The sequence below is a fragment of the Zalophus californianus genome, chromosome 11 (genome assembly GCF_009762305.2).
Source record: "Zalophus californianus isolate mZalCal1 chromosome 11, mZalCal1.pri.v2, whole genome shotgun sequence".
NCBI classification, from domain to species: Eukaryota; Metazoa; Chordata; class Mammalia; order Carnivora; family Otariidae; genus Zalophus; species Zalophus californianus.
In genome coordinates, this window is record NC_045605.1 from 108447051 (window position 1) to 108472051 (window position 25001).

The 25001-nt window shown below is 59.9% G+C and overlaps 1 protein-coding gene across 9 annotated transcripts; it reads left to right on the top strand.

Annotated features, from left to right (window-relative positions):
• The first annotated feature begins 6796 nt into the window (after positions 1-6796).
• Positions 6797-24164, top strand: ALDH3B1 (aldehyde dehydrogenase 3 family member B1). 9 transcript variants are annotated; one of them, XM_035722844.1, is made up of 11 exons: positions 7954-8052; positions 12669-12831; positions 14845-14955; positions 15073-15193; positions 15483-15568; positions 16026-16107; positions 18264-18650; positions 18988-19154; positions 21384-21562; positions 21659-21758; positions 23346-23482. In XM_035722844.1, exons 2-10 carry the CDS (start codon positions 12670-12672, stop codon positions 21726-21728), a joined length of 1365 nt encoding a protein of 454 aa, XP_035578737.1. In that variant the 5' UTR covers positions 7954-8052; position 12669; the 3' UTR covers positions 21729-21758; positions 23346-23482. The 9 variants fall into 9 exon arrangements, with proteins under 9 accessions (XP_035578735.1, XP_035578737.1, XP_035578738.1 ...); XM_035722845.1 differs by having other exon boundaries at positions 23224-23359; XM_035722842.1 differs by lacking the exons at positions 7954-8052; positions 21384-21562 and adding an exon at positions 6797-6927 and having other exon boundaries at positions 23224-24164.
• Positions 24165-25001: the final 837 nt, after the last annotated feature.

Sequence of the window (25001 nt, forward strand, 5' to 3'; positions counted from 1 at the left end):
GGCGGCCGGGACCTGCCCCCGCCCCGCCCCGCCCCGCCCCGCCCCGCGGGCCGCCCCTTGGCGAGGGGCGTGTCCAGGGCGTCTGGGCGCGCGCGGGGGTGGGGGGCGTGGCCGCGTGGCCCGGGGCAGCCGGGACCCGGCCTCAGGGACCTGAGATGTGAGTCCGAATCTTCACGCAGCCGCTTCCTGGCTTTGCGACTTTGGGAACTCACTCCACCTCTCTGTGCCTGTTTTCTCACTCAGCGCTGCTTCCCAGGGCTGTTGCCGGATTGCTAAATGAATGCGGAGCCTTAGACAAGGGCCAGGCCCATAATAGGGTCCCCGCAGTGCTACCACTGTCATCCCTAGCCCCACCTCCAGCCCCATGCGGCGTGTTTGCAGGTCAGCAAAGAGCCCCCATAGTAGCCCCACCGCGGACTCCCACGGCACGGGACTTGACAGCCCGTGCCTACCGCCCGCGCGCCCTCCAGTTTCAGTTTGGCATCTACAGGTGGGAGTTCTGGCAGGGGCGGTGGGAGGCTGAGGACTCCCGTGGGTCGACCTCCGACCTCCGGGTCCAGAGCCTCCCCGCTGGGTCTGGGCTGCAGCGAGTCCACGAAGTTCTTGCCTTTCAGGAGCTGAGGCTCCCCGGCACTGGCTATCACCCTGGTTGGAAACACTTCGGATGCTTTTAAAAATATACAGTTCCCAGGTCAGACTCTTCAACAAATGGTGTTGGGAAACCTGAATAAGCACACGCAGGAAAATGAAATTGGACCCCCATTTATACCCTCACAAAATTTAATTGGAAATGGATCAAAGGCTTAAACATAAGACCCGAATCCATAAAACTCCTAGAAGAAAACAGGGGAGAAGCTCCTTGGCATTGGTCTTGGAAAGAGTCTTCAGATATAACACCAAAAGCATGAACAACACAAGAAAAAAAATCAACAGGTGGAACTACCTCAAACTCAAAAGCTTCTGCACTGCAAAAGAAACCATTAAAATAAAAGGCAATCTACAGAATGGGAGAGAATATTTGTAAACCACATATCAGGTAAGGGGTTCCAAAATTTATAAAGAATTCATACAACTCAACAGCAAAAAAACAAACACTCTGATTTTAAAATGGGCGGAAGAATTAACTAGACATTTTTTTCCAAAGAAGACAACCCAATGGCCAACAGATCTATGAAAAGGTGCCACTAATCAGAGAAAAACAAATCAAAACCACACCTGTAAAAATGGCTATCAATCAAGAAGATAAGCAATAACAAGTGTTGGTGAGGATGTAGAGGAAAAGGGACTCCTGTGCACTGTTGGAATGGTAAACTAATCCAGCCATTTTGGAGAATAGTCTGGAGTTCCTCCGAAACTCACAACAGAACTACCATATGATCTAGCAATCCCTTATATCCAAAGGAAATGAAAACGGGTTATCAAAAATATATCTACACTCCCATGTTACTGCAGTATTATTTTTTTAAGATTTTATTTACTTATTTATTTTAGAGGGGGGGTGGGGCAGAGGGGGAGAGGGAGAGAGAGAATCCCAAGCCGACTTCCCGCTGAGCGCGGAGCCCACATGAGGCTCAATCCCACAACCCTGAGATCATGACCTGAGCCAAAATCAAGAGTCAGACGCGCAACCAATTGAGGCACCCAGGGGTCCCCACTGCAGTATTATTTACAATTGCCAAGATACGCAAACAACCTAAGTGTCCACCCATGGCTGGTGGATAAAGGAAATGTGGTGCACATAAATACAATGACCTGCCTTTCAGCTATAAGGAAAAAGAGGAAATTCTGCCATTTGCAACAACACGGATGGACCTCCAAAGATATGATGCTAAGGGAAACATGTCAGATGGAGAAACACAAGCATGGTATGATGTGTCTTCTAGGTGGAATCTAAAAATGGCATCAAAACTGACTCCAAAAGCCAGAGTGGAATGCTGGCTACCAGGCCCAGGGCTGGGGGCATGGGAGAGGCGTTGTTCAAAGGTACATACCAGCAACTGGAAGATAAATGAATCCTAGAAATGGAAGACACGGTGCAGGGATTACAGACAACCAAACTGTATGATAAACAGCAAGTCTGCTAAGAGCCTAGGTCTCCATTATTCCCACCGCTAGAGGAAATGATAACTCTGAGATGTGACAGAGGTGTTAGCTAGCACTACGTTGGCAATCAAGTTGCAACATAAATGTGTCACATCAGTATGTTGTACACCTGAAACTTATACAATATTATAAGTCAATTATATCTCAATTAAAAAAAAAATGTCCAGGGCGCCTGGGTGGCTCAGTTGGTTAAGCGACTGCCTTCGGCTCAGGTCATGATCCTGGAGTCCCGGGATCGAGTCCCGCATCGGGCTCCCTCCTCAGCGAGGAGCCTGCTTCTCCCTCTAACCCTCCCCCCCTCTCATGTACTCTCTCTCTCTCTCTCATTCTCACTCTCTCAAAATAAACAAATAAATCTTTAAAAAAAATAAAAATAAAAATAAAAAAAAAGTCCAGTTTCCCTCCCTCGCCCCACTTTGCCCACGCTGCTCCTCCCAGGGGCTGTGTTTCCCACCCTCAGCTCTCGGGATAAGAAGCCACCCCGATGAGGGGTACAGGCCCCACCTCTGACTCTTTCCCTCCCAGTTTTCTGTGATTTAACGGTCTCTTCCCTCACCCTACCCCACCCCTGGCAAATGCTCACCACGTTTCCCTCATGCAGAGTATTGTGCCAGCACTTAGTAGGTGCTCAATAAATGTGGTGGATGGGTGAGTGAATGGGTGACAAATATCCATCTCAGAAGGGTTGCTGGGAAGGCGGGGAGCTGGGGGTGTGGAGGGCATGTATCTGCACAGGCTTTGGGCTGCAGTTTTCTCCAGATTACCCAGGTGCAGATGTGGGGTGAGCAGATAGGCGGAGTCAGGCCCAAGGTGCCCAGAAGCAGAAACTACAAAAGCTGCAGGAGGGAGGGTGGGCCCGAGGTCTAGGGTCAGGAAGAGACAGGACAGCGGAGATGCAGTGGATGCTGGAAGGCTAGCAGGCCAGGAGACTGTGGTCAGAAAACTGAGGCTCATTACCTTGGGGGATGACCAAGTCCCGGGTGTGGCGGTGGCGTGGGGTGGGAAGGGATGAGGAGGTCCAGGAGGTCATGGGGCAGGTTGGGGTGGGGGCCTGTGATGCCCCCAGGAGGATGCAGTCCTGTAGAATTCAGTGGGCGAGCAGGAGATGTGGCCGGGAGGAGGGAAGATGGCTGCCTGAGTGGGTGGTGTGGCCTCAGGGAGTGAGCTCAGTGGAGCAGGGAGTAGGAGGCAGGGGTTCCAGAGCATCTGCAGGAGAGTGAGAAGGATGCCAAGAATGAGCCTTTGCCCCTTCTAAAACCATCTTGGGCCTGGGTGGACACTAGCATCTGTGGTCTATAAAACCCTTTTCTTCTTGCGACCGCTAAGGAAAGAAATGACCAAGTGCCCTGGGCTGGTAGCCATGTCTCCTCCAACCCCAGTGACCAAGAACCCAGAACAAGCCAGGGAGGAAGAGGTTGGTGAAGGGCCCTCTCTCATTGGAGCAGCATCCCCAGGGCATCCCCCCAGCTGAGTATCCGGTCTTCTCTGGCTTCAGTGTGGGAAACCCCAGCACCTCACCTTGCACAGAGCCTACTACCCCCCCACCTACCACACAGGAGTAAGCGGAAAAGAACTTCCACTGGCTAAAAACAGGGTGGCGGGGGGCCAGAGGAACAGAAGCATCCTGGACACCAGAGCACACCTTAAGGGGCGAGAGAGAGGAGGTGTCCCAGGCCAGATGGCTCTTATGGAGAGAGACAGGACGGGAGGGGTTTAGTTGTCCCTGCATCAGGAAGAGGGCAGGCCCACAAAAATCTTATGGAGAGAGGGAAGGTGGGTGACTTCTGAACAGACCAGGAAGCTCTGAGATGCAGCGTCTTGACGCTGTGGTCCAAGAGCCGACCATCTGTTATGGGCCCGCGAGGCAGGGGGAGCAGCTCACAGACTGTGTGGGGCATTTCCACGCCCTGAGTGGGTGTGTGTGGTCCGAGGGGAAAGGTCCCTAAAGTGGACCTCTCTGCTCTGGGGAAGAGGGGGCAAGGCTTGCTGAACAGCCAATGTTTCAGGCCGACTCAGAACTCACCGATTTTTTTTCTGTCTCCCACCAGAAGGCCCCCAAGAGGAAATCAAGCAGTGTGTTTGAAGAAACAACCAGAAAACAAAGAGAAGGTAGCAGGAGAGCAGACACGTTGTTCCAGGGAGCCCGTGGGTCTGCCCTCCATAAGGAAAATACCAGTACCCATGTGTCCCAGAACCTCCCACAGTGTGACGCGTGGTTTTGCCCCGCAGCTCTGTAGCTGCTTCCTAGATGCTGACTTCCATGAGAGTGCAGGCTTTCCCTGGGTCCCAGTTCAGGCCTATGAAAGAGGTTACTGCACAGTTAAGGTCACAGAATTATTTAAGTAAAAGTCCTTGTCAGGGGGCGCCTGGGTGGTTCAGTTGGTTGGGCATCTGCCTTCCGCTCAGGTCAGGATCCCACAGTCCTGGGATCGAGGCCCAAATCGGGCTTCCTGCTCGGAGAGGAGTCGGCTTCTCCCTCTGCCCTCTGACCGTCCCCCTGTTTGTGCTCTCTCTCTCTCTCTCTCTCTCTGTGTGTGTGTGTGTCAAATAAATAAAAATCTTTAAAATAAATAAATAACTAAATAAAGTCCTTGTCAGGGTGCCTGGGTGGCTGAGTCGGTTAAGAGTCTGACTCTTGATTTCGGCTCAGGTCATGATCTCAGAGTCATAAGATTGAGCCCCCCATGGGGCTCCGAGCTGGGTGTGGAGTCAGCTTGAGATTCTCTCTCTCCCTCTGCCCCTGCCCCCCTCCCCACTCCCTGCTCCCCCTACTTAGGCTCACGCACTCTCTCTCTAGAAAAAAAAACAAGTCCTTGTTATACAAGGATTCCTTCTGTGGTCTGTTGGTGACTTTTAATTTTATTTTATTATTTTTTAAAGATTTATTTATAGGAGAGAGAGAAAGAGCACAAGCAGGAAGGGCAGAGGGAGAGAGAATCCCAAGCAGACTCCGCACTGAAATGACTCCACCACTCCTCATTCACCCGACGCCAGCCCCCTGGCATGGAGTTGACTCTTTGCCATTTTTTTTTTTTTAAACTAAAAGCCTTGGGGATGACAGTCACCACAGGCTGTTGGGAGGTCCCCAAGAGGAGATGTGCCAAGAACCAGGCCAGTGCCTGGCAGAGCAAATGCCCGAGAAACAGAGCCTGCTGCTTTCAGCTGAGAGATGAGGCTCCCGGGAGTGAGGGTGACCCTGTGGGCTCCTAAGCAAGGGCTCAGGGCACCCTGGAAACGCTGTGGGCCTTGCTGGGCTAGAGTCCCCCTCTGTCACTCTTCCTGTGTGTTCCTGCCCGTCACTGCACGTCTCGAGCCTGCTGTCTCTCCCGCAAGCTAGGACCACAGTGTCTGAGACTCCATGAGGATTTGTGTCGAGTGCCTGGCACGGTGCTTACTTAGCACACCATGGGATGAGTCCCGCTGGTCTCTGAGGGGAGGGCTGGGGGCTGGGGGGGGGGAGCCAGGGTGGGCTCACCTTAAGGCAAGAGACAAGGAAGGAAGGTGGGGGCAGGGTCTCGGGGACAAGGCCAGGGTGGCCGGTCCCTCAGGAGGGCGGGAAAGGGGCAGAAAAGCATCCATGCCTACTGAGCACCTACTGTACACCAGATGTTTCCAGATGCACCCCTATTTCTCCTCTGCGGCAGCCTGTGAGGCAGGCAGAGTCAGCCCCGCTCCACAAGGCGGGAGGCGAAGAGAGAGACCGCGACCTGCTCAAGGCTGCTTCGCAGGTGGGCAGGGGAGCCCGCTTAGAGTCTCTGTCAGCGGGCAAGGTGGTGAGATGCTCCTGGGCAGGTCTGAGGCCCCGTGAGCCAGGCTCACTAGCTGTCTGAGGGAGCGGAGGGAGGGAGGAAGTGAACGAATGAGTGAATTAATGAGTCTGCCTGATGCCATAACCCAAGACCAGCCCACCCTCCCCACCTCTCTACCCTGGAGAAGGAGGCTTAAGGTGACCATAATGAAGGTCATTTCATCCCAGCCTCCAAACTAAAACCCAGAGGACTTGCCAGCGCACAGGGCTGAGGCAAATGTGGGGGAGCGAGGCCTCTGTGTCCTTTCTTCCAACCTCTGTGCTCCCCCAACGTGCACCCTACCTGGCCGACCTGGGTCCTTGGCAGAGCCTGTCACCCATCAGAGCTGGCTCTAAGGGTGCCTCCTGGTGGGACCCCACACAGACCTCTCCCCATTTATCTTGAGCTCTCACAACAGGGACATAACCTCCAGACCGCACTGAGCCCCTGGACCTTCGAGGATCAGTAGAGGCCTCCAAACCAGAGAGAGGGGAGGGTACCTATTCCTCCCCAAGGGGAAATGCCCCCTCAAACCGGGGGAGCTTCACTGCCAGGCCAGGTTAGGACCCCTGTGCCAGGAAGCCAGGCCTCTTTGGAGATGTCCCGGGCTGTTCCCGAATTCATGACAAGTTCACTGGTGGTCCCTGCAAGGCGATCTTTGGCCAGGAGGGGTCCCTTCAGGATCCTGCAACACCCATCTCACCCACCAGTGCCTCCCCAGGTGGGCCCCTGACTTGCTGTGTAGCCTTAGGCCAGTGGCTGCCCCTCTCTGGGCCTGGTTCCTGAGTAAGGGCTGTCAGGCTCGGCCCCAGCCCAGCCCCGCCTGGTGCCAGCTCTGCCACTGCCTTTCCCTGGCTCAGCTCCAGACAGCAGGGCAGGGCTGTCACATGCTGAGCCACGTGACAGGCAGCGGCTGGGGGCTCCATCCCACGCAGAGGACGGGGGCCTCTGCAGCCCCTTCCCCCTGTCCCAGCTGGCTGAAGCCTCCAGGGCAACCAGAGCAGCTGTGGGCCAGGAGACCTCTCCTGCCCCCCAGGTAGGCAGGGGGAGCGGGGAGGGCCTGGGCGGTGAGAAGCATCTCCCAGGTGCCGGGTTGGCCCGGAGGCCCCGGGCCAGGATACCAGGCAGACACCCAGAGCACCAAGACGGAAGGGCAGTGGCGGGCCCCGGGTGGCAGGCACGGGGCGATGGCACAAAGGATGCTCCTGGCCCCACACCTGTAACCTAATCACCTGCCTGTCTGACACCCGCAGCTGCTCGGGAACCATCCCCCTTTGTGCTGGCTCCGACAGGTGTGCCTGGGGTGGGGGCCGAAGTAAGACGGAGGACGGGTCCCCTTGGCACAGCTCAGGCACCGGAGGAGGAAGACCACAGGAACCACCACGGTGACACTTACGTGACAGCGTCCTAGAGGGCAGTGGGTGGAGCGCTAGCCCAGGTGGTGGGAGGGGGCCTCTAGGGATGGACATGGCCCGTCCGCTCCAGAGTGACAAGCTTCCAGTGTGCTCCCAGCCCTGCCGTTCATGCCCTGTGTGGTCAAGTCCGGTACCCTCTCCGGGGCATTGTTTTCTCATTGTGAAATGTCAGGTTGCAGGGTGACCTGTCCTGAGAAGGGGTGCTGGATGAGGTGGCGTGGATGGACACAGATGCGGGGAGAGCTAGGGAACAGAGGGGTCAGTGGGCGTCCAGCCATCTCTGGATCTGATCTCTTCATTTTGCACCCGGAAAACAGAGGCTCACGGGGGCGGGGGGCGGGGGCCGCGGGCAGGGCTTTCTCTGCTATTCCAGGCTGCCAGACCCCACCCCACACCATAATTCCCAGGGCTCTCCTCCTTCTCCAGCTGGGCCTGGGTCTGGTGAGACCTTGGTCTGGACCCCTCAGCTCAGAGCTCCCTGAAGACCTGCTGTGTGGCCCTGGACTCGTGCTGGCCTTCTCTGGGCCCCGGCTCCTCCTCTGTGGTGCGGGAGAGGCCCTTAAGAGAGGTAATAAGTCTCTGTCTGCAGCTTCCAGCCGGCCCAGAGCCAAGGTCAGGCACGAGGCCAGGGCAGCCCCGCCCCAGGGGCCCGCCCAGCCTCAGACATTTCATGGCGACTGTTAACGACAGGACAGCAGGGCAGAGCAGGGACGGCCAGGAGGAAGGGCAGCTTGGCGGGGCCTCAGGTACGCTGTCCCAGGGAGGTGGGGATAGAGCAGCTGGCTGTCAGGGCCCGGGACCTGGCTGGTGGGCTGGCTCGGGGACACCAGGCTGCTGGCTGCCTGGACGGGCCTGGCCCCTGGCGGCCACACACACAGGCTGGCTATGTCTTTGCGGAGTTCCTCTGCCTGCCTGGGGAGAAAGGGGAAGGAGGAAGGAACTTCCCTCTGCCCGGACCTAAGAGCCGGAGAGGGAGGGGCTGAGGAGAGGCTCAGGGGGCTCCTGAGGCTGGTGGCCCACAGCCACCCTCATTTTGTCTGAGCTGGGCCAACACTTTCCTTTCCCTGGGGCTATAGCACATCTTTTCCAGAGCTGGGAGCCCCAGTTCTGGGCCTGGCTGCCCCAGGAGGGAATGCACCCCCGTCCCTGGGGGGTGGGGGTGGGGGTGGGACAAGCATCCATCTGGTAACACACAGTTTCTGGGCACAGCTAGGCGAGCCCGGTGCTGGGGCCGGGGTACCCAGTGACTCTGGGACATGCCATTCTTGGGAGCAGGCTCTGCCGGGGCCTGGGAAGGAGGGACTGACCATCAGAGGGACTGGGCCGGCTTCAGGGGAGCTCTCTGTGGGGTGGGCTGGCGTTGGCTCAGCCCACAGGCCAAGGGTTGATCCCCAGTTCCTCCAGCCCCCATTGTAGGGAGGGGACTCTGCCAGAGCTTCTGGAGAGCCCACGAAAAGCCAGGTTCAGGCTCCAGGGGGAGATCAGATTGGAGACCCTGGGGTATCAGGACCTGTGGGGTCATCAAGGTGGCCCTGTGACCTCCTCCTCTGGCAAGCCTGATTGAGGTCCCCCAGACCCTCAGAGCACCATGTTTATCTCTGTCACCCTGGCCAACTCCATATCCCTGCCCCCACATGGGTCTCTGGTTGATGTCCTTGCCTCCCTGGTGCCCACACTGGGCCAAGGTCTCCTTGGGCTCTACCCCACGGTCTCCTCCCTGGAGCCCCCTCGGCACAGCTGTCCTTCACAGTCTGTCTGAATAATGCTTGTCAGAGCCATTGTCACTGAGCACTCAGAGGGCTCGGCCCTGCACAGAACACTGCATGCATGAATTCTCCCAGCAGTGCCATGGGGCAGCTTCAGGTACCATCCCCATTTCACGGATGGGGAAGGTGAGCCTCAGAGGAGCCGAGCAACCTGCCCAAGGACTCCCAGCTCACAAACAGGGCTGCCGGGATTCGACCCCAGATCACTGGGCCCTGACACCATACCAAAGGCGTGCTCTTAGGGAGGCGCCTGGGTGGCCCAGTCAGTTGGGCATCCAACTCTCGATCTCAGCTCGAGTCCTGATCTCAGGGTTGTGAGTTCAAACCCTACATTGGGCTCCACACTGGGTAGGGAGCCTACTTAAAAAAAGGGGGGGGTTTCCCTCAGGAGGCGTCCAGGACAGCTCAGGAAGCCGAGACAGAGAGAATGACAGAGTGTGCGGAGGTTGGGTGAGGAGAAGGCAGGGAGTTCTGCGCCATGGAGAGCTCATCAGCAGGCCTGGCCGCCGTGCAGGGCTGGGGTCGGGGCAGCAGATTCCCAGTGATGCTTTGGAGCCAGCAGACCTGCGTACCCAGCTTACTCACCCCCTACCTGACGCCATGCGACCTCTTTGGGCCTCAGCTTCCCCCAGGGGCGCTGTGCAGACACCCACACTGCGCCACGTCAGGCACCCAGGCAGGCACATGCAGTCAACACCTGCCCATTATGATGATTAGAGGAGTCCCCAGGCCCAGGGCCTTGAGGGGATGTGGCATGTCCTCCCCTGGCCTCCAAACCAAGGGAAACAGGCCTGTCCCTTGTCATCATCAACTGACTTAGCAACTCCCACCCCACCCACCTCACCCAAGAGCCGCAAGTCAGGAACAGATGGGGCGCAGCAGGTAGTTGAAGCTGGGGCCCCCTTAGCGGGCAGGGGACCCCTGGGCCCGCCAGCCCCTGGGACCTCAGCACTCACCCGAGGAGGCCACAAGGGGAAGCAGGGTGGGGACTGATGGGAGACAGATGCAGAGAGTGGGGTACAACCAGTGTGTCTTCTCACCCTCGAGGGCACCGCCCGAGTCCAGCCCCACGCCCCTGCCCACGGGCCCTGCATCTGCAGTTCAGGCCAGCCCCCAAGGTGTCCCCTCTCCCCGGGGGTCAGGCTGCCACGTAGGGGGATGAAGGGTGGAGGTGGGCAGCCCTCTGTTCCTCCGGATTCCTCTGCATCCCGTTTCCAGTGTAGAGAAGCTGGGTGGCCTTGCCACCTCCTTGCCCTCTCTGTGCCGAGGTAGTCCCTCTCCTTGCAGGGGACAAGACGGTGCCCTCGGCAGGCTGTCGTGGTGGTCAAATGAGTCATGCAGGCACAGGAAATGCCGCTTAACATCCTTACGAGCTTCCACAGTATCATATGTACCCCAGGGGTGCGGGGTTGGGGGGTGGAGGTGGGCTCAAAGACCCCAGCGCAGGCCCATCCAGGAAGCCCCTCATCTGTGTGTCCTTTGTAAGGTCACAGGCCCAGCCGCCCCCCACCTCCAGACCCCAGGCAGGAAGTGGCCTGGGCTCCTGGGTACACCTGGGCAGTGCCCAGCTTCCGATCCCGTAACAGGGCACCCCTTTGTCCCTCAGTCCAGAGTGACCAACCTGGGGGGGGGGCTATATGGGGTGAGTTGGCCTCAGTGTTGCTAGGCGAGGCTGCTGGAATGTTCTGTCCGGACTTGCACCCCCACAGATTTCCCCACCCCTCCCTCGCCCAGAGGTGTGCCATTCCAGTTACGCGCCTTACATTTTTGTGGGTTCTGCAGACATTTCTTACGAGAAGGCAAAGAACCCTGGGGGGGGCAGGTGAGGTGGGTGCGCTTTGCCCTCCACATCCATCAGCAGGGGTCCGGAGGTGCCCGCAAGACAGAACAAGGAGTGGCGGCGCGTGGGGAGGAAGAAACACTTGTTAGGTACTTAGTGATCACAACCACAGCTGACCTTTCTCGAGCCCCATATCACGTGCGCAGTGGCCAACACTTTAGGGGGCCTTATGTCATTTACTCCTCGAGACGATGGCAAGTGCTATTATTATCCCCACTTTACAGACAAGGAAATTGAGGCAGAGAGATGAGTGACCTGCCCAAGGTCATAAGGCCAGTAGGAGGCCGAGCAGGAGGACAAGCGCAGATGGCAGCTCTGGAGGCTGGTAGGGCTCTTGGCTCCTGGGCCTCGGCACTGACCAGCTCCCCTTCCTCCAAGAAGGAGAGTGGGGTCTGGGGCAAGGCTGGGGCCCAGAGCGGCTCTGAGAATGTCCCCTTTCTGCTACACTGGCACCCTCTCTGGGGCCCATGGGGCCTGCCTTGTGCCCCCAGGCAACTGCTCAGTTTCTCCTGACCAGAGCAGGAGGCCTGTGGGGTCAGCCTGGCCCCCCATCACGCCCAGAGCTCCAGCCAACACAGAGTGCCCTTCGGGCCGGGCCATCCTATCGACTGGAGCAGGCTCAGCTCTCAGGGCCATGGATCACTCCAGAATTCTGAGGGCTGTGGGGTAGCCACTTAACAACTGGTAGCCTTGGCCATGCTGCCGCCCAGCCCTGGGCTCAGAACTGGACAGCATGGTCTCATCTTTGAAAAACAGCATGTCAGCTGGTGGGCACTATTGTTACCCCCTGCCGGATAAGGAGATCGGAGCACTAAGACCTAAATCAGGTAGTTAGGCAAAGAGGGGCCAGTGGGAGAGAGGATGAAACCCACTCCCTGTGTGAAGGAATAATCAGGGCGGGCTGCCTAGAGGAGGCGTTCACCAAGCTGAGACCTGAAGGGAAGGGAGTCTGAGAGGGCGGGAGGAAAGGGTCCCCACGGGTCCTTGGCACCAGGCCAAGAAGCGAGTACATCACCCTGCTCCTCTGATGAGCTTCAAGTAGACAGGCAGGGGCCCGGGGGAATGTGGGGGCCGCACCCCGATCTCCTGCCCTGGCTGCTGACAGTGTGGAGGCATACTGCCCCCTCAGCCCCCGTCCCCCACTGCCCCTCCAACGCTGGGGCTGCTGACAGGGGCAAAGACCGCGAAGGCCACTGCCCAGGTCACCCGGCCAGCTGGGCCTCCCCAGGCAGTGCCCCCGGGAGACGGGCAGGAGACGCAGTGTATTCTGTGCCTGGATTGTCCCACAGTGTTAGCCATGGTGGCTGTTAGTGGACTGTCCCCTACTTATCATGTCTTCCTGGTTATTCCACGCAGGCCTGGCAAGGATGAGGGCTGCCCCATCTCCAGGAGGGGCACCAGAGTGGGATGGGGGCATGGCTTGGGGCTCATTTCTGTGTGGCAGGGAGAAGGGAGGTCCCATGGCTGCCTGCGGAGTAGCTGCTCCCAAGCCCCTCGCACTGTCCTGCACCCACCTCAAACTCTAGGGCTCTCCTGCCCACTGGCCAAGGGGAAGGGACTCTGTGCATGTGTGTGTGTGTGTGTGTGTGTGTGTGTGTGTGTGTACGTGTGTGCACGGGGTGCAGCCCCGGCACTCTGGGGTTACACGCGAGTCCTTGTAGCAGTGTCCGTGACCCCATAGCGGTACAGCCAGGGGCGCGGGGGAGAATGCCCATGAAGGTGGAGAGCCCCGGCCCACGCTGCCCCCTCCCTGCAGGATGGACCCCTTCGCGGACACCCTGCGGCGGCTGCGGGAGGCCTTCGGCTCAGGGCGGACGAGGCCAGCTGAGTTCCGGGCGGCGCAGCTCAAGGGCCTGGGCCGCTTCCTGCGGGACAACAAGCAGCTTCTGCAGGAGGCGCTGTTGCAGGACCTGCACAAGGTGGGCGGGAGGCATGTGGGGGGCTGGGGGCTGTGGGGGGGCTGGGGAGGCGGGGGCGGGGGGCATGCGGGGTGGGGGCCGCAGCTTCCTCCCTGAGGGGGGACTAAGCACCTGGCAAACCACCCCCCCTTCCCTGTGCCCTGACCGCCTCTTCACCTCCTCTGCCGCACACGTCCATCCACGCATTTCTCATCCACTCAGCAACGTTTTACTGAGCACCTACCATGTGCTGGGTCTCCTGTTCTAGGCTCTGGGGATCCAACAAAAAGTAAAACAAAGTCCCCGTGCCCAGGAGCTGGCCTGGAGAGAGGCACAAAACAATAAAGAACTAATTGTATAGCATGTTGGATGGTTTCAAGTGCCAGGGAGAGACATTCCCAGTGTGAAAAGGGCAGGAGGGAGGACCCGGTGCAGGACGCTGTTGTATATGTGGGAGTCAGGGGCAGTTTCTCCGAGGAGATGGCATTTGAGCAGAGACCTGCAGGAGGGAGAACACTGGAGGAAATGGCAGTGGGCACAGCATGTGCAAAGGCCCTGAGGCAGGAGGCCTTTGTGCTTGAGGAGCAGCAAAGAGGCCAGCATACCTGGAGGGGAGTGACAGACGCCAAGATGTGCAAAAGATGAGGTCAAGGGAGGCAGGTCACACCATGTATTGCCTCGTAGGCCATGGAGGAGTTCAGTTTCACTCAGAAAGGTGGGCATCGTTGGCCTCTCTCCAAACCCGTGGGCCTGAGGGCTCGGCTCCTCCCAATTCCCCGCAGCAGCTACGGCAATGCATTTGCTTGTGGTCAGCCTCCCGCCCCCTCAGCCGACAGGGCCTCATGCCTGACTACTCCCGCCCCAGAACAGCTGTCCAGGCGGTTCTTCTCAGGACAAAATGTCCTTGCACTTGCCACTAAGGCCACAGTGTCCAGACCCACCCCCTGTGTTCCACCAGCCCCTGAACACCTGTAACACCTCAGGGCCAGGCCCGTGGCTCCTTTCCAATCGGTGAGGTCCCACCCTTCCAGCGGGCCTCCTGGCTCCACCCACGTCATGATGGAGACCCCGGGGCCAGCAAAGCCAGGGGGCCCTCAGTAGCTTCCTTGGGACCCTCCCGACTCACAGGCACCCCGCCAAGTGTCCGCCCTGTCCCCAGAACAGCCATAGACTTTGAGACTCATGCTCCAGGGTCATCCCTTGGGGACAGCAAAGTATGGCTACAAGGACTTATCTTGAGGCTTGGCTTCCTGTGGATGCCTGCTCCCTTTCTTGGTGTCTCCAAACCTGCTCTTAACCATGATGACCCGGGACTGTAGCCAGGTGAGGCCCAGGCTTCCTTGTCAGCCGTTTCTGGAATCATCTGTTTTCCCATTTATGAAACCAGGGTGCTCTCCTCGACAGTCCTCACCCCTGCTGCCTGGTGCCATTCCTTTACCCGCTCTGCTCCTTGCTAACCAGGAACATAGCAAGCCTTTGCCCACCTCAGAGTCTTTGCACACACTATGCCCTTTGTCTGGAATATTCTGCCTCCAGGTATCCGTCAGCTCCCTCCCTCCCGATCCTCCCTGCTCAGATGTCACCTCATCCCAGAGGCCGGCACTGATAATCTTGTAGAAAGCAAAGCAAACACACATACCTGCACACAGAGGCGCACACTCATGCACTGATGCATGCTCCTGCACTCACATGCGCACGCTCGTGCACAGCCCCCCAACACACACCCACGCACGTGCACACACGCGCACACACACACACACTCCAGCAGTCTCTGTCCCCCTCCCCCTGTTTCACTTCCATTGCTCTGGTCACGTCCGTGTTCTCAGCATCATGGCGGCTGTCCCCCTACGACGTCAGCTCTGCGGAGCAGGCTCTCCGTGCTCTCAGTCACTGCTGCGTTCCTGGCACAGGAAGGGCTCCTGAGTGCTGGAAGCACTCGCTGAACCCGGAGTGAATGAATGAAGGAGCAAGTGAGAGGCCACCTGCCGACTGGGGTCCCCCAGCCCGAACCCTGCCCCTGTCTCTCTCCTGCAGTCAGCCTTCGAGGCAGAGGTGTCTGAGATCAGAATCAGCCAGATCGAGATTGACTTGGCCCTCAGGAATCTGAGGGCCTGGATGAAGGATGAGAAAGTGCCCAAGAATCTGGTGAGCTGGCCTGGGGGGTGAGGGCACGCGGGCAGCCTCACCAGCTGGAGGGTGGCGCGGAGGGGCTGGGAGTCCCAAGGCCCCACCACTCACCACCACGCTGGCCCCGGGGCCCAGGCCACACAGCTGGACTCAGCCTTCATCCGGAAGGAGCCCTTCGGCCTGGTGCTCATCATTGCCCCCTGGAACTACCCTGTGAACTTGACCCTGGTGCCCCTGGTGGGTGCCCTCGCTGCAGGTGAGAGCAGTTTCCATCTTCCCTCTGCCCGCTGTCCCTGTCCTCAGGCCTCATGGTAGCCCACCGAGCCAGGGAGTGGGGAGCTGGCGACGAGTGGCTAAGAAAAGCTGGTTCCCGCCTGGCCCACCATCCCTGGGCAGTGGGGCCTTGGTCCTGTCAGTCTCTGAGCCAGATTCCTCACCTGAGAGCAGAGTGGGCCAGGCACCCGCCCCGCAGGTGTAAGGACTGAATGGAGATGAGAGGGGCCACCCCTCTCCCAGCGCTCCCCCTGCCCTGCCCTGCCCTGCAGGGAACTGCGTGGTGCTGAAGCCATCGGAGGTCAGCAGGAGCACCGAGAAGATCCTGGCTGAGGTGCTGCCCCGATACCTGGACCAGGTGAGCAGGGCACGGAGTGGGCCGAGCAGCTACACTTGGGCTCAGCAGGACCAGGCAGGCTCCCTCGGGCAGGACCCAAGTTCCAACCGCCATCCTGCCTCGTCTGGATCGTGCGGCCGTGGCGGGGTCGCTGCCCCCTCAGACTCTTTCCCTCTGAGTGAAACAGAGGAGCAGTGATCACAGCTGTGCTCTGAGGAGTGTGCCCCCGGGGACTCCCAACTGTCTTCTGGTCAGCCCTGACCACCCCGCCCTGGCCTCCTCTCCCTGCCAGCCCCAGCCAGGCTCTAACCTCGTGCCTTTTGGGACACTGGGCAGCTCCCTGCTCCCATCTGGTTCACCTAGAGCCCCGGAAACTGTGGGTCAGGCCAGGCAACTGGGGGGCGGACCCACACGGCAGCCCCCTGCGTTCCCCAAGGCTGGGGTCCCAGAGGGAACCGTCTGCCACCCCATCTTGCAGAGCTGCTTTGCCGTGGTGCTGGGAGGGCCCCAGGAGACCGGGCAGCTGCTGGAGCACAAGTTTGACTACATCTTCTTCACGGGTGAGGCCAGGGTACCCGCTGCGGGCAGGGCTTGGGGGCTCAGCCACCCCTTCAGGGGTCTTGTCCCCAGCCCTGAGAGAGGCCACAGGGACCCAGGCACACAGACAGCCAGGAAGGAAGCAGACCGGCTCCAGGACAAGCTTGCTCGATGCCCCTAGACACGCTGGGAAGCAACCCTGACCCCTAGGACCCTCCGGAGGCCCCTCCACTGGTCACAGTCTCACGGATCACAGCATCTGCCCGTGCCAAGCTCCCCTTGTGCCAGGTGCCCCTGACCTTATATGCCACCCACTGGCCTCAGGACCTTAGACATGACCCCACTGACCCAGGGCCCTTGTGGAGGGCTGGACAGATGAGGGCTTGGAGGCCAAGGGAACAAAGAGCCACGGCACCCAGCTGGGGTCACCCCAGGGGCCAGGATGGGGGAAGGCTGGATTTTCCTCCCAGGCCCTTCGTTAGAAGTTTTCTCCGAGGTCATCTGCCATCTCCCTGGCTTGTGCCCACGAGGTCCGGACACCACCTGGCTTCAGGAGGGAGTTTCTATAAGGGTGAAAGAGCCGGGGAGGCAGGGAGCTGTGTTACCTGGCTGAGGTTCTGGAGGAGAGAGAAAGCAGACAAGGGCAGACAGCAGCTTCTGAGCCTTCCTGCTCCCTGGCCTCATGCCTTGCGCACCTCGTCCACATCAGAGCAGGGGGAGTGCTGTCTCGGGCTTTCTCCCCCCGAAACCCTGCCACAAGCTCAGGACAGGGCCCATGGGCCCTCAGCTTGGCTGACAGGGAGCCCGCTGTAGAAGCAGGGGGCAGAGTCCTCAGCTGGTCTCACAGATTCCTAGCGGCTGGAGGAGCAGGAGGAGACATGGGGAGGGGCGGTCCACCTTCCACCATCCCACCCGGCAGATCTGCGGGCTTTGGGTCTTGACCCCCCCATGACTGGGGCCAGGAACCGGGGCAGCCTGCACAGACGCTGCGAGAAGCTCCTGACTCTCCAGGCCTGTCCTTATCTGATGACAGTCACAGGTCTGTCCTGAGGTGTATGAACTCGTGGAAGCCTTTGTCACAGCCTGCGGCCTGGGGAAGCATCCACTCACTCGCTCGCTGTTTTCTGAGAGAACGTGCCCTGTCCAGACACTGTCCAAGCCCTGGATAAAGCGAGGGCTAAGGGGACAAAGCCTCCCACCCCAGAGGAGCTCACCTTATAACAGGGGGACAGGGGACAGAGGGTGAAGAATAGCATGGAAATGATGGGGCCCTTGGAAGGGACTCAGGCAGGGAAGCACAGCAGGATTCAACAGACGAGGGGGGCCTCACAGACAAGGAGATGTTTCTGAAAGACAGGAGGACCTGAGGGAGGAGTGAACAGGTGTTGGAACGTGGGTGGGCCTGGAGCGGGGTGGGCCAGGGGAAAGGCAGGGAAGCTGGAGGAAGTGAAAGCAGGGACATCAGGCTCCCAGGCAGTGGTGGCCAGAGAGGGCCATCCCAGTAGAAATGGCAGCAAGGGACCCTGGGCCAGGCATGGGCAGGAACATCTTGAGGTCAGGGGACTTTAGGTCGGGGAGGGGGTTTGGGGGTACTGTGAGACTCTGGAGATCAACCCGGAGGAGAGATGGAGACAAGTAGGTGGCCACTTGAGCCAAGGGTCAGGAGCAGAGGGAAGGGTGTGTGGCGAGGGTGGCGGGGCTGGCAGGTTAGGTCAGAGAGAGAGACCCAAATGGCAGCCCGTGGCGCTGGACTCTGGCCTTGGACCAGAGCAGTCTCTGCCAATTCTAGAGAAGACTGGAGAGGTGGGGAGGGGTGCAGAGTGACATGCCAGCAAGAGTCACTGGCAGGGGGAGCCTGAGATCAGAAGCAAGGCAAGGGGTTCCTGGATTTCTAACAAGGCAGGTCAGGAGAGGGAGCCAAGGGCCTGGCTTGCTGCAGGGTACAGACCCCTACATAGACCCTGCATTGTTGGGCTGGTCTGGCTGAGGTCGTGAGCAAGGTCCTGGTGCAGGGACTGGCAGGGGAGAGCCGGGGGGCTGGCACCCTCCACTTCCACCACCTCTCCAGGGAGGACAGGCCAGGGAGTGAACCCCTCTCGAAGGGTCCCAGCCCCCAGGCTGAGGCCATCCCACCTGGCTGAGGGGACTGCGGGTCACCCTGGTTTCTCTCCACGACCAGGGAACCCCCGAGTGGGCAGGATCGTCATGGCTGCCGCCGCCAAGCACCTGACACCCGTCACGCTGGAGCTGGGGGGCAAGAACCCCTGCTACGTGGACGACGACTGCGACCCCCAGACCGTGGCCAACCGCGTGGCCTGGTTCCGCTACTTCAACAGCGGCCAGACCTGCGTGGCCCCCGACTACGTCCTGTGCAGCCCGGACACGCAGGAGCGGCTGCTGCCCGCCCTGCAGAGGGCCATCACCCGCTTCTACGGCGAGGACCCCCGGAGCTCCCCGAGCCTGGGCCGCATCATCAGCGAGAAGCACTTCCGGCGGCTCCGGGGCCTGCTGGGCTGCGGCCGCGTGGTCATCGGCGGCCAGAGCGACGAGAGCGACCGCTACATCGGTGAGTCCGCCCTGCCGCCACCGTGGCCGCCCTGCCAAGGCCCTTCCGGGACGCGGGGCCCGCCTGGGCCGCGAGCCTGGGCCCCGCCCCCGCGGCGCCCCGCCCCCGCCCCGCCGCGCCCCGCCCCGAGGCTCCCTGAGCTGGACCACCGAGCCCAGCCTGGGCCCCTGCCTCCCTGACCTCCGCTCCACCTCGGCCCCCGCCGGGGCTGGAGAGCCCCTCACCGGCCTTCCCGGGGGCTGCGGGGATGCTCCCTTCCCCAGAAGGCCCCTGAGCCCTGCCCGTGCCCCCCCTCCCCTGCCCGGCCCCAGGGCTGAGCCGTCCCCTGTGCCCGCAGCCCCCACGGTGCTGGTGGACGTGCAGGAGACCGAGCCGGTGATGCAGGAGGAGATCTTCGGCCCCATCCTGCCCATCGTGAACGTGAGGAGCCTGGACGAGGCCATCGACTTCATCAACCGTCGGGAGAAGCCCCTGGCCCTGTATGCCTTCTCCAACAGCAATCAGGTGGGGGGGGGGGGTACTCAGGCAGAGCTGAGTGGGGGCTGGACAGAGGTGGGGGCAGGAGCCAGTAGTGGATGGTGGGGTGGTGACAGCAGAAGGGTAGGTGGCTCCCGGACTGGAATGGACCAAGAGCCCTGGAGGGAGGGTTTGGGGTCCTGCTTTTCTGGAACAGTCACAGGAATTCTGGATGGTGGCACTCTTGGGTCCGTCACTGTCATTTCTCCCTGGGGCAGCCGGGCCTCCTCTCCTCCAACCTAAGCCGCAGTCTCTTAGGCCATTAGTGGGCAGCTCCCCCCAGGTCTTCTCCAGGGTCCAGTGTCCCTGCTCCATAAGCCCCCCCGCCCCCTGTCTTCCTCATCATTGGCTGGTGGTCACGTGCCCCCTTCCAGTGCCTGGCTCATAGAAGGCACACACAGAATGGAGTGGAATGACTAGGGGAGAGCGAAGGGCCAGAACATGCAGGGAAACTGAACCCCAGCCCCCTGCCCTGCTCAGCCCCTTGGGGGCATCCCGGGAGCCTCAAGGGCACAGGGCAGGCGTCCACAGCTCAGGACATACCCTCCTCTCTCGCCCGGCTGTTATGAGATCCCTCGCAGATTGGACAGTGTGGTTTTCTTAAAAGATTTTATTTATTTATTTGAAGAGAGAGAGAGAGCATGAGCAAGGGGTAGGGGCAGAGGGAGAGGGAGAAACAGACGACTCCCCGCTGAGCAGGGAGCGCCATGCAGGACTCGATGCAAGACTTGATCCCAGGACCCTGAGATCATGACCTGAGCCGAAGGCAGATGCTTAACTGACTGTGCCACCCAGGCGCCTGGGCAGTATGTTTTTAATAAACTTTTTATTTTGGAATAATCTTAGCCTTACAGAAGACAAAGTAGTCCAGGGAGTCCCAATATAACCCGCTACCAGTTTCCCCCATTTAAGGGCCCTTATGTTCGTCAAAACCAAGAGACGGTGGTTGGTCCATTACCGTTAACGACACTCCAAATTTGACTTGGATTTCACGCTTTTCTTTCAGCCCCAAGAGCCCAGCTAGGGCCCCACATTGCATTTAGTTGTCATGGCTCCTCCGGTCCGTGACTACCTCTCAGCTTGGGAGGTGCTGACCAGGTCCCTTGCAGCATGTCCCCAACCTCAGTGCTCTGCTATTTGTCTCATGAAAGAACACCACGGCGGCGAGGGCTGGCCTCTGCCCTCCTATCAGGGATCGAGAGCCACACATCACTGGTGAGGCCAAGGTCCTGTCTGCCAGGTGTTTCCACCACCAGACCTTCCTCTTCTTTGGGAGCAAGTGGCTCCGTGGAAGGAGTGTGATTGAGCGCCACCTGCTGAAGGGGGACACCTACTTACGTCCCCCAGAATCTGTAAGAAAGTTTTGGCTCCTGAATCACTTCTGTCAGCATGGACTCGTATGCATCTGCTTTATTCTCCGGCTTACAGTGCGACACCACCTTGTGTCCTTCTCAGGTTGTCCCTCTTTGGGTATTGGGGGCTGCTGTGTCCCTCAGCAACCCCCCCTTTTGTTTTCCAACCACTTCCTGTCACGGTCCACGAGATGCTTCGGCTCATCCTGTGTTGCCCTTGCTCAGCCCTAGAGTCAGCCATTCCGGCAAGGAGCCCTTGCTCTGTCTGGATAATACCAACTGTAGAAACTTTACAACCCCGGGTTTTTCGGAAGGGAGTCGTTTGGCATTGTGACTTCCAAGCTTTTCCGAATGCTCAGCACTGACTGGCCCGGAGTTACACAAAGTCACACCTACGACCCACGGCTGCCCCCAAGAAGCACTGCGACCCTCCTGCTCCCTCTTCTGTCGCTGTTGTTGTTGGCCCGTGATTTCTGAGCCCCCTCACGGGGCGGTTCCCTCTTCCCACCCTGCAGACAAGCCGTTAGTTCAGGATCACATGGCATAGCTAAATACAGCCGAGTTTTCTGGCGATGATACAGAGTGTTTACTAATCTTTTCCCCTTCTCGGTCTTCCAGTAAACCTATAGGTTAAAGAGAAAAGGTCTTCTTTAAGTCAAGCAAGGGCCACATTCATGTTTCTAAAATGCAAATCTGGCTACATCACCGCATCTAAAGGCCCTCCCTGTGCCGCACACCTGGGCCTCTGCACCTGCCCTTCACTCTGCCTGGGGGGCCCCCTTTCCCCTGAGAGGCAGCAGGCGCATCACATCCCTCCCCTGGGACGCTTCCCTGACTACCTGGCATTTCACCCTGAACTCTCCAGGCCCCCAGGCGACCACTGGGCTTCCTGACTCCCTCTTGGCCCTGCGTCTGTGTCCCCAGCACCCTGCACGGGCCAAACTCGAGCCGCTGCTCAGGAAACACGTCCCGACTTGGGGGCTCAGTGGCAGGCTGCTACACAACCACACCCCCACCTGTGACAGCAGCCCTGCAGCTCCCAAGGTGGCCAGACTCTTCCTGGGGCCCTGCGGGGGTGGCTGGCTGGCCTCCTGCTGCCCAGCCACAAGGCCTCATAGCTGCTCCCCTCCCTGCCCCCAGGTGGTCAAGCGAGTACTGGCCCAGACCAGCAGCGGGGGCTTCTGCGGGAACGACGGTTTCATGCACATGACCCTCACCAGCCTGCCTTTCGGAGGAGTGGGTAGGTGCCCGCAGAGTCCCGCCTTCTCTCGCTGTTACTGGACGGAGGGCACCCCAACACCTCCAACATGCAGAAACCCTCCAGACCTGTCCCTGCCTGTACATATGGAGGTGGACCCACGGGGACACCCTTTGGGGTTCTTGGCACCACTGTGTTCCCGGTCCCTGGGCCGTCACTAATTTTCTCATCAAAGGCACGGCTTCGAGTCTGCCCACCAGCTCACACGGGGCGGCCTCACGTGCTCCCTTTACTCCACGGGGAGACTCCGAACTGCCCCTTGAACCCTTCCTGTGTCCCCTCAGTCCAGCACTTGGTGTGTCACACACACAGCACCCCCCCTCCCCAGAGACAGGGGCTGTTCCCAGCCCGGGGCAACGGAGACCCCCGGCCCCAGCAGCCCCCAAGACTGGTGCCAAGTCCTGGCCTCCGAGGCAGGAAACCTCGGGGCTGGTCCCAGCGAGCCCAATGGCTGTGTGATCTGGGGAAGCCAGGTCCCTCTCCGACCCTGTCGCCTCCTTAGCGGCATGGGAGAGCCAGACTGGCACCTGTCCACACTAGGCACCTTAGCCAGGGTCCGGCAGGGCCCGGCAAATTGTCCGGGTGGGTCTGGACGCTCCCTGGGAGCAGCCGATGCCACAGGGGTACATGGCAAGCTGAGAGCAGACGTGGAGGCTGTGTGGGCCCCGGGGACCGGGTCCCACTGCTGGCCCCTGTCCCGGAGCCCTGACCTTGCCCACCTGACTGCCCGTCTCCAGTCCCGGCCCCTCTCCTCCAGGGAAGTGCAGCGGTCTGTCTGGGGGCAGATCCCATCCCGCTACACTCCACAGGACTGAGCAAGGCCCTGACTCACAGCTTCCTGGGGCCCAGCCCTTTCTGGTCTGGCCCATGGTGTCCACCTCCTCTCCCTGCCTCCCTCCCTGCTGCCCCAGCCACACTGGGCCCGGCCAGGTCCCTGCACACCACAGGTCCCCCACCTCCAAGGCTCTCTGAGTTGTCCCCAAGCCTGGGTCCCTCTTGCCCCCCCCCACCCTCTTCCTCTGGTCAGCTCTACATCCCTCAGGCCTCACTCCCTCCAGGAAGCCCTCCCTCATTACCCCCAACTCCACCCATCGTGGGTCCCCTGGACCTGCAGTGCCGAAGCCTGGTGCTCGACGGCCTCCCTACCTAAACACTTTGGACGCAACGTAGCACTTACTGTGTCCCTGGGTCTGAACACCCACCCAAAGCCCACGGCTCTAGGAGGTGGGTGCCATTGTCATCTGAGGTCACAGAGAAGACCAAGGCGAAGTCAATTGCCCAAGGCGACAGATTTAATTCAGGGCTGGGATTCAATTCTGAGCAGTCACTCCAGAATCCACACTCTTGACCTGTCTTGCCCCAGCACCTGGTGTCTCCGACATTTACCGAGTTGTTGCTGGTGCCAGGCTCAGAGCTAAGCCCTTTACCTACACTGCCTCGTGATTAGCCCATTTTACAGACGGGGAAACGGAGGTCCTACTGTGTGTGATCGGCAGAGCCCAGGTGTGTCCGACATGCTCCCAGCTGGCTGCCGCGGGGCTGACTGCCGTGTCCCATGCCACCGTACAGGTGCCAGTGGGATGGGCAGCTACCACGGCAAGTTCTCCTTCGACACCTTCTCCCACCACCGTGCCTGCCTGCTGCGCCCGCCCGGGCTAGAGAAGATCTACTCCCTCCGCTACCCGCCCTACTCGCCTCGAAACCTGAGGATGCTGCTGGTGGCCATGGAGGCCCGCAGCTGCAGCTGCACCCTGCTCTGAGCCTGGCTCACACCTGTGAGTCTGCTGCCCCTGCCACCTGCAGCCAGTGCAGATGTGCCTGAGGCTCACATCCGAGGAGGAAAAGACCACAGCCCAGACCAGTGCCTGCCCTCGTCCCCCCTGGGGCTTCTCTCTGTGAGCCCTCAGCCTCTTCCTCCCTCAACTGCCCCCCAGCTAGGACAGGCCAAGGCAAGGGAGCATGGGAAACAATGCGGTAACCCGCTTCCCTGCCCCCACACTAGCCACTCGAGTCCCGGGAGAGGCCAGGAGATGTGGACACCTCTGAGCCACCCTCCTTCCCGTGGAGGATGCAGAAGGGGCCCTGGCATCTGGTCCAGGTCACACCATGGACCTGCAGCGGCCTTAGGCCCTGGGCAGAAATCCCTGCCCTCCCTGACTTTGTTTCCCTGTCTGTACAGGGGAGGTGATAACTATCAGCACCTCCAGAGATCACTGTGAGGATTAAATTTTGGAGTTCAATAATAAATGAGCTGTGGATCCCAGGCTCCAGGCATCCTGTCTCCTCCTTTGGGTGGGGCCAGTCTGTCCCCTCTCAGGCCTCTCAGGAGTTCTGGGCACATTCCTGCCCCCCCCCCCCCAATGGCTGGCCCTGGGTGCCTTCCCTTCACCATGTCCCACACCAGACTCACCCTCTTCCCTGTCTTGCTCATCCTCCTGGGCCCTGATGCCATGGAATGGTCCCTCATCCACTCAGCCACCAAACCAAACCCCTGGGGCCCCCGGCTCAACACCCCGTTCTCACCTCCCAAGTCCCATCTTTGAGTAAGTCCTGATGGTCCTATAATGCTGCAGAACTTGCCAATCCACACACTGGTCACCATGCCCAGGGCCATCTGTCCCCGCCCCTTTCCCCACAGGCCTGACCTCAGTGCACCACTGATCTTCCCAAAGCTACTGGACCATGCCACCCCTCGGCCTGAACCCTTCAGTGGCTCCCTGTGCCCGGCAAGCCAGGACCCACAAGAGTCCCTGGGGTCTCCTCCACAGCCCCGTGTCCGCACACCTGGCCTGTCGTCCTTCTCAAGAGGACCTCTGCACACACGCTGGGCATGCCTGCCCTTGGCCTGCCCTATTTCCTCCTCGAAGTCAGCTTGGACATCACATCATCCAAGAAGCCTTGCAAGACCACCTCCCACTCCCCCGCCCACCACCAACATACAGGCGGCCCCAAGGGCCTTCTCCGTGCCTGCATCCTCCGGGGTCCCTCTGCCACACAATCGATCCACTGGGAGGAAACAGTTTGGGGGCTGCTGAGGGACAGGGATCACGAGTCACACACATCCAGGTGAGACTCCGGCGGCCGCACTTTGCGGCTCTAACGCTTGGGCAAAGTTCCTAAACTAGTCCGTGCCTCAGTTTCCCCATCAGGAAAGCGAGAATAATCCTCCACACAGGGCTTCCGGGTAAGGGTTTAGCACCGAGCAGGCACGGCTCCCGCGGAATC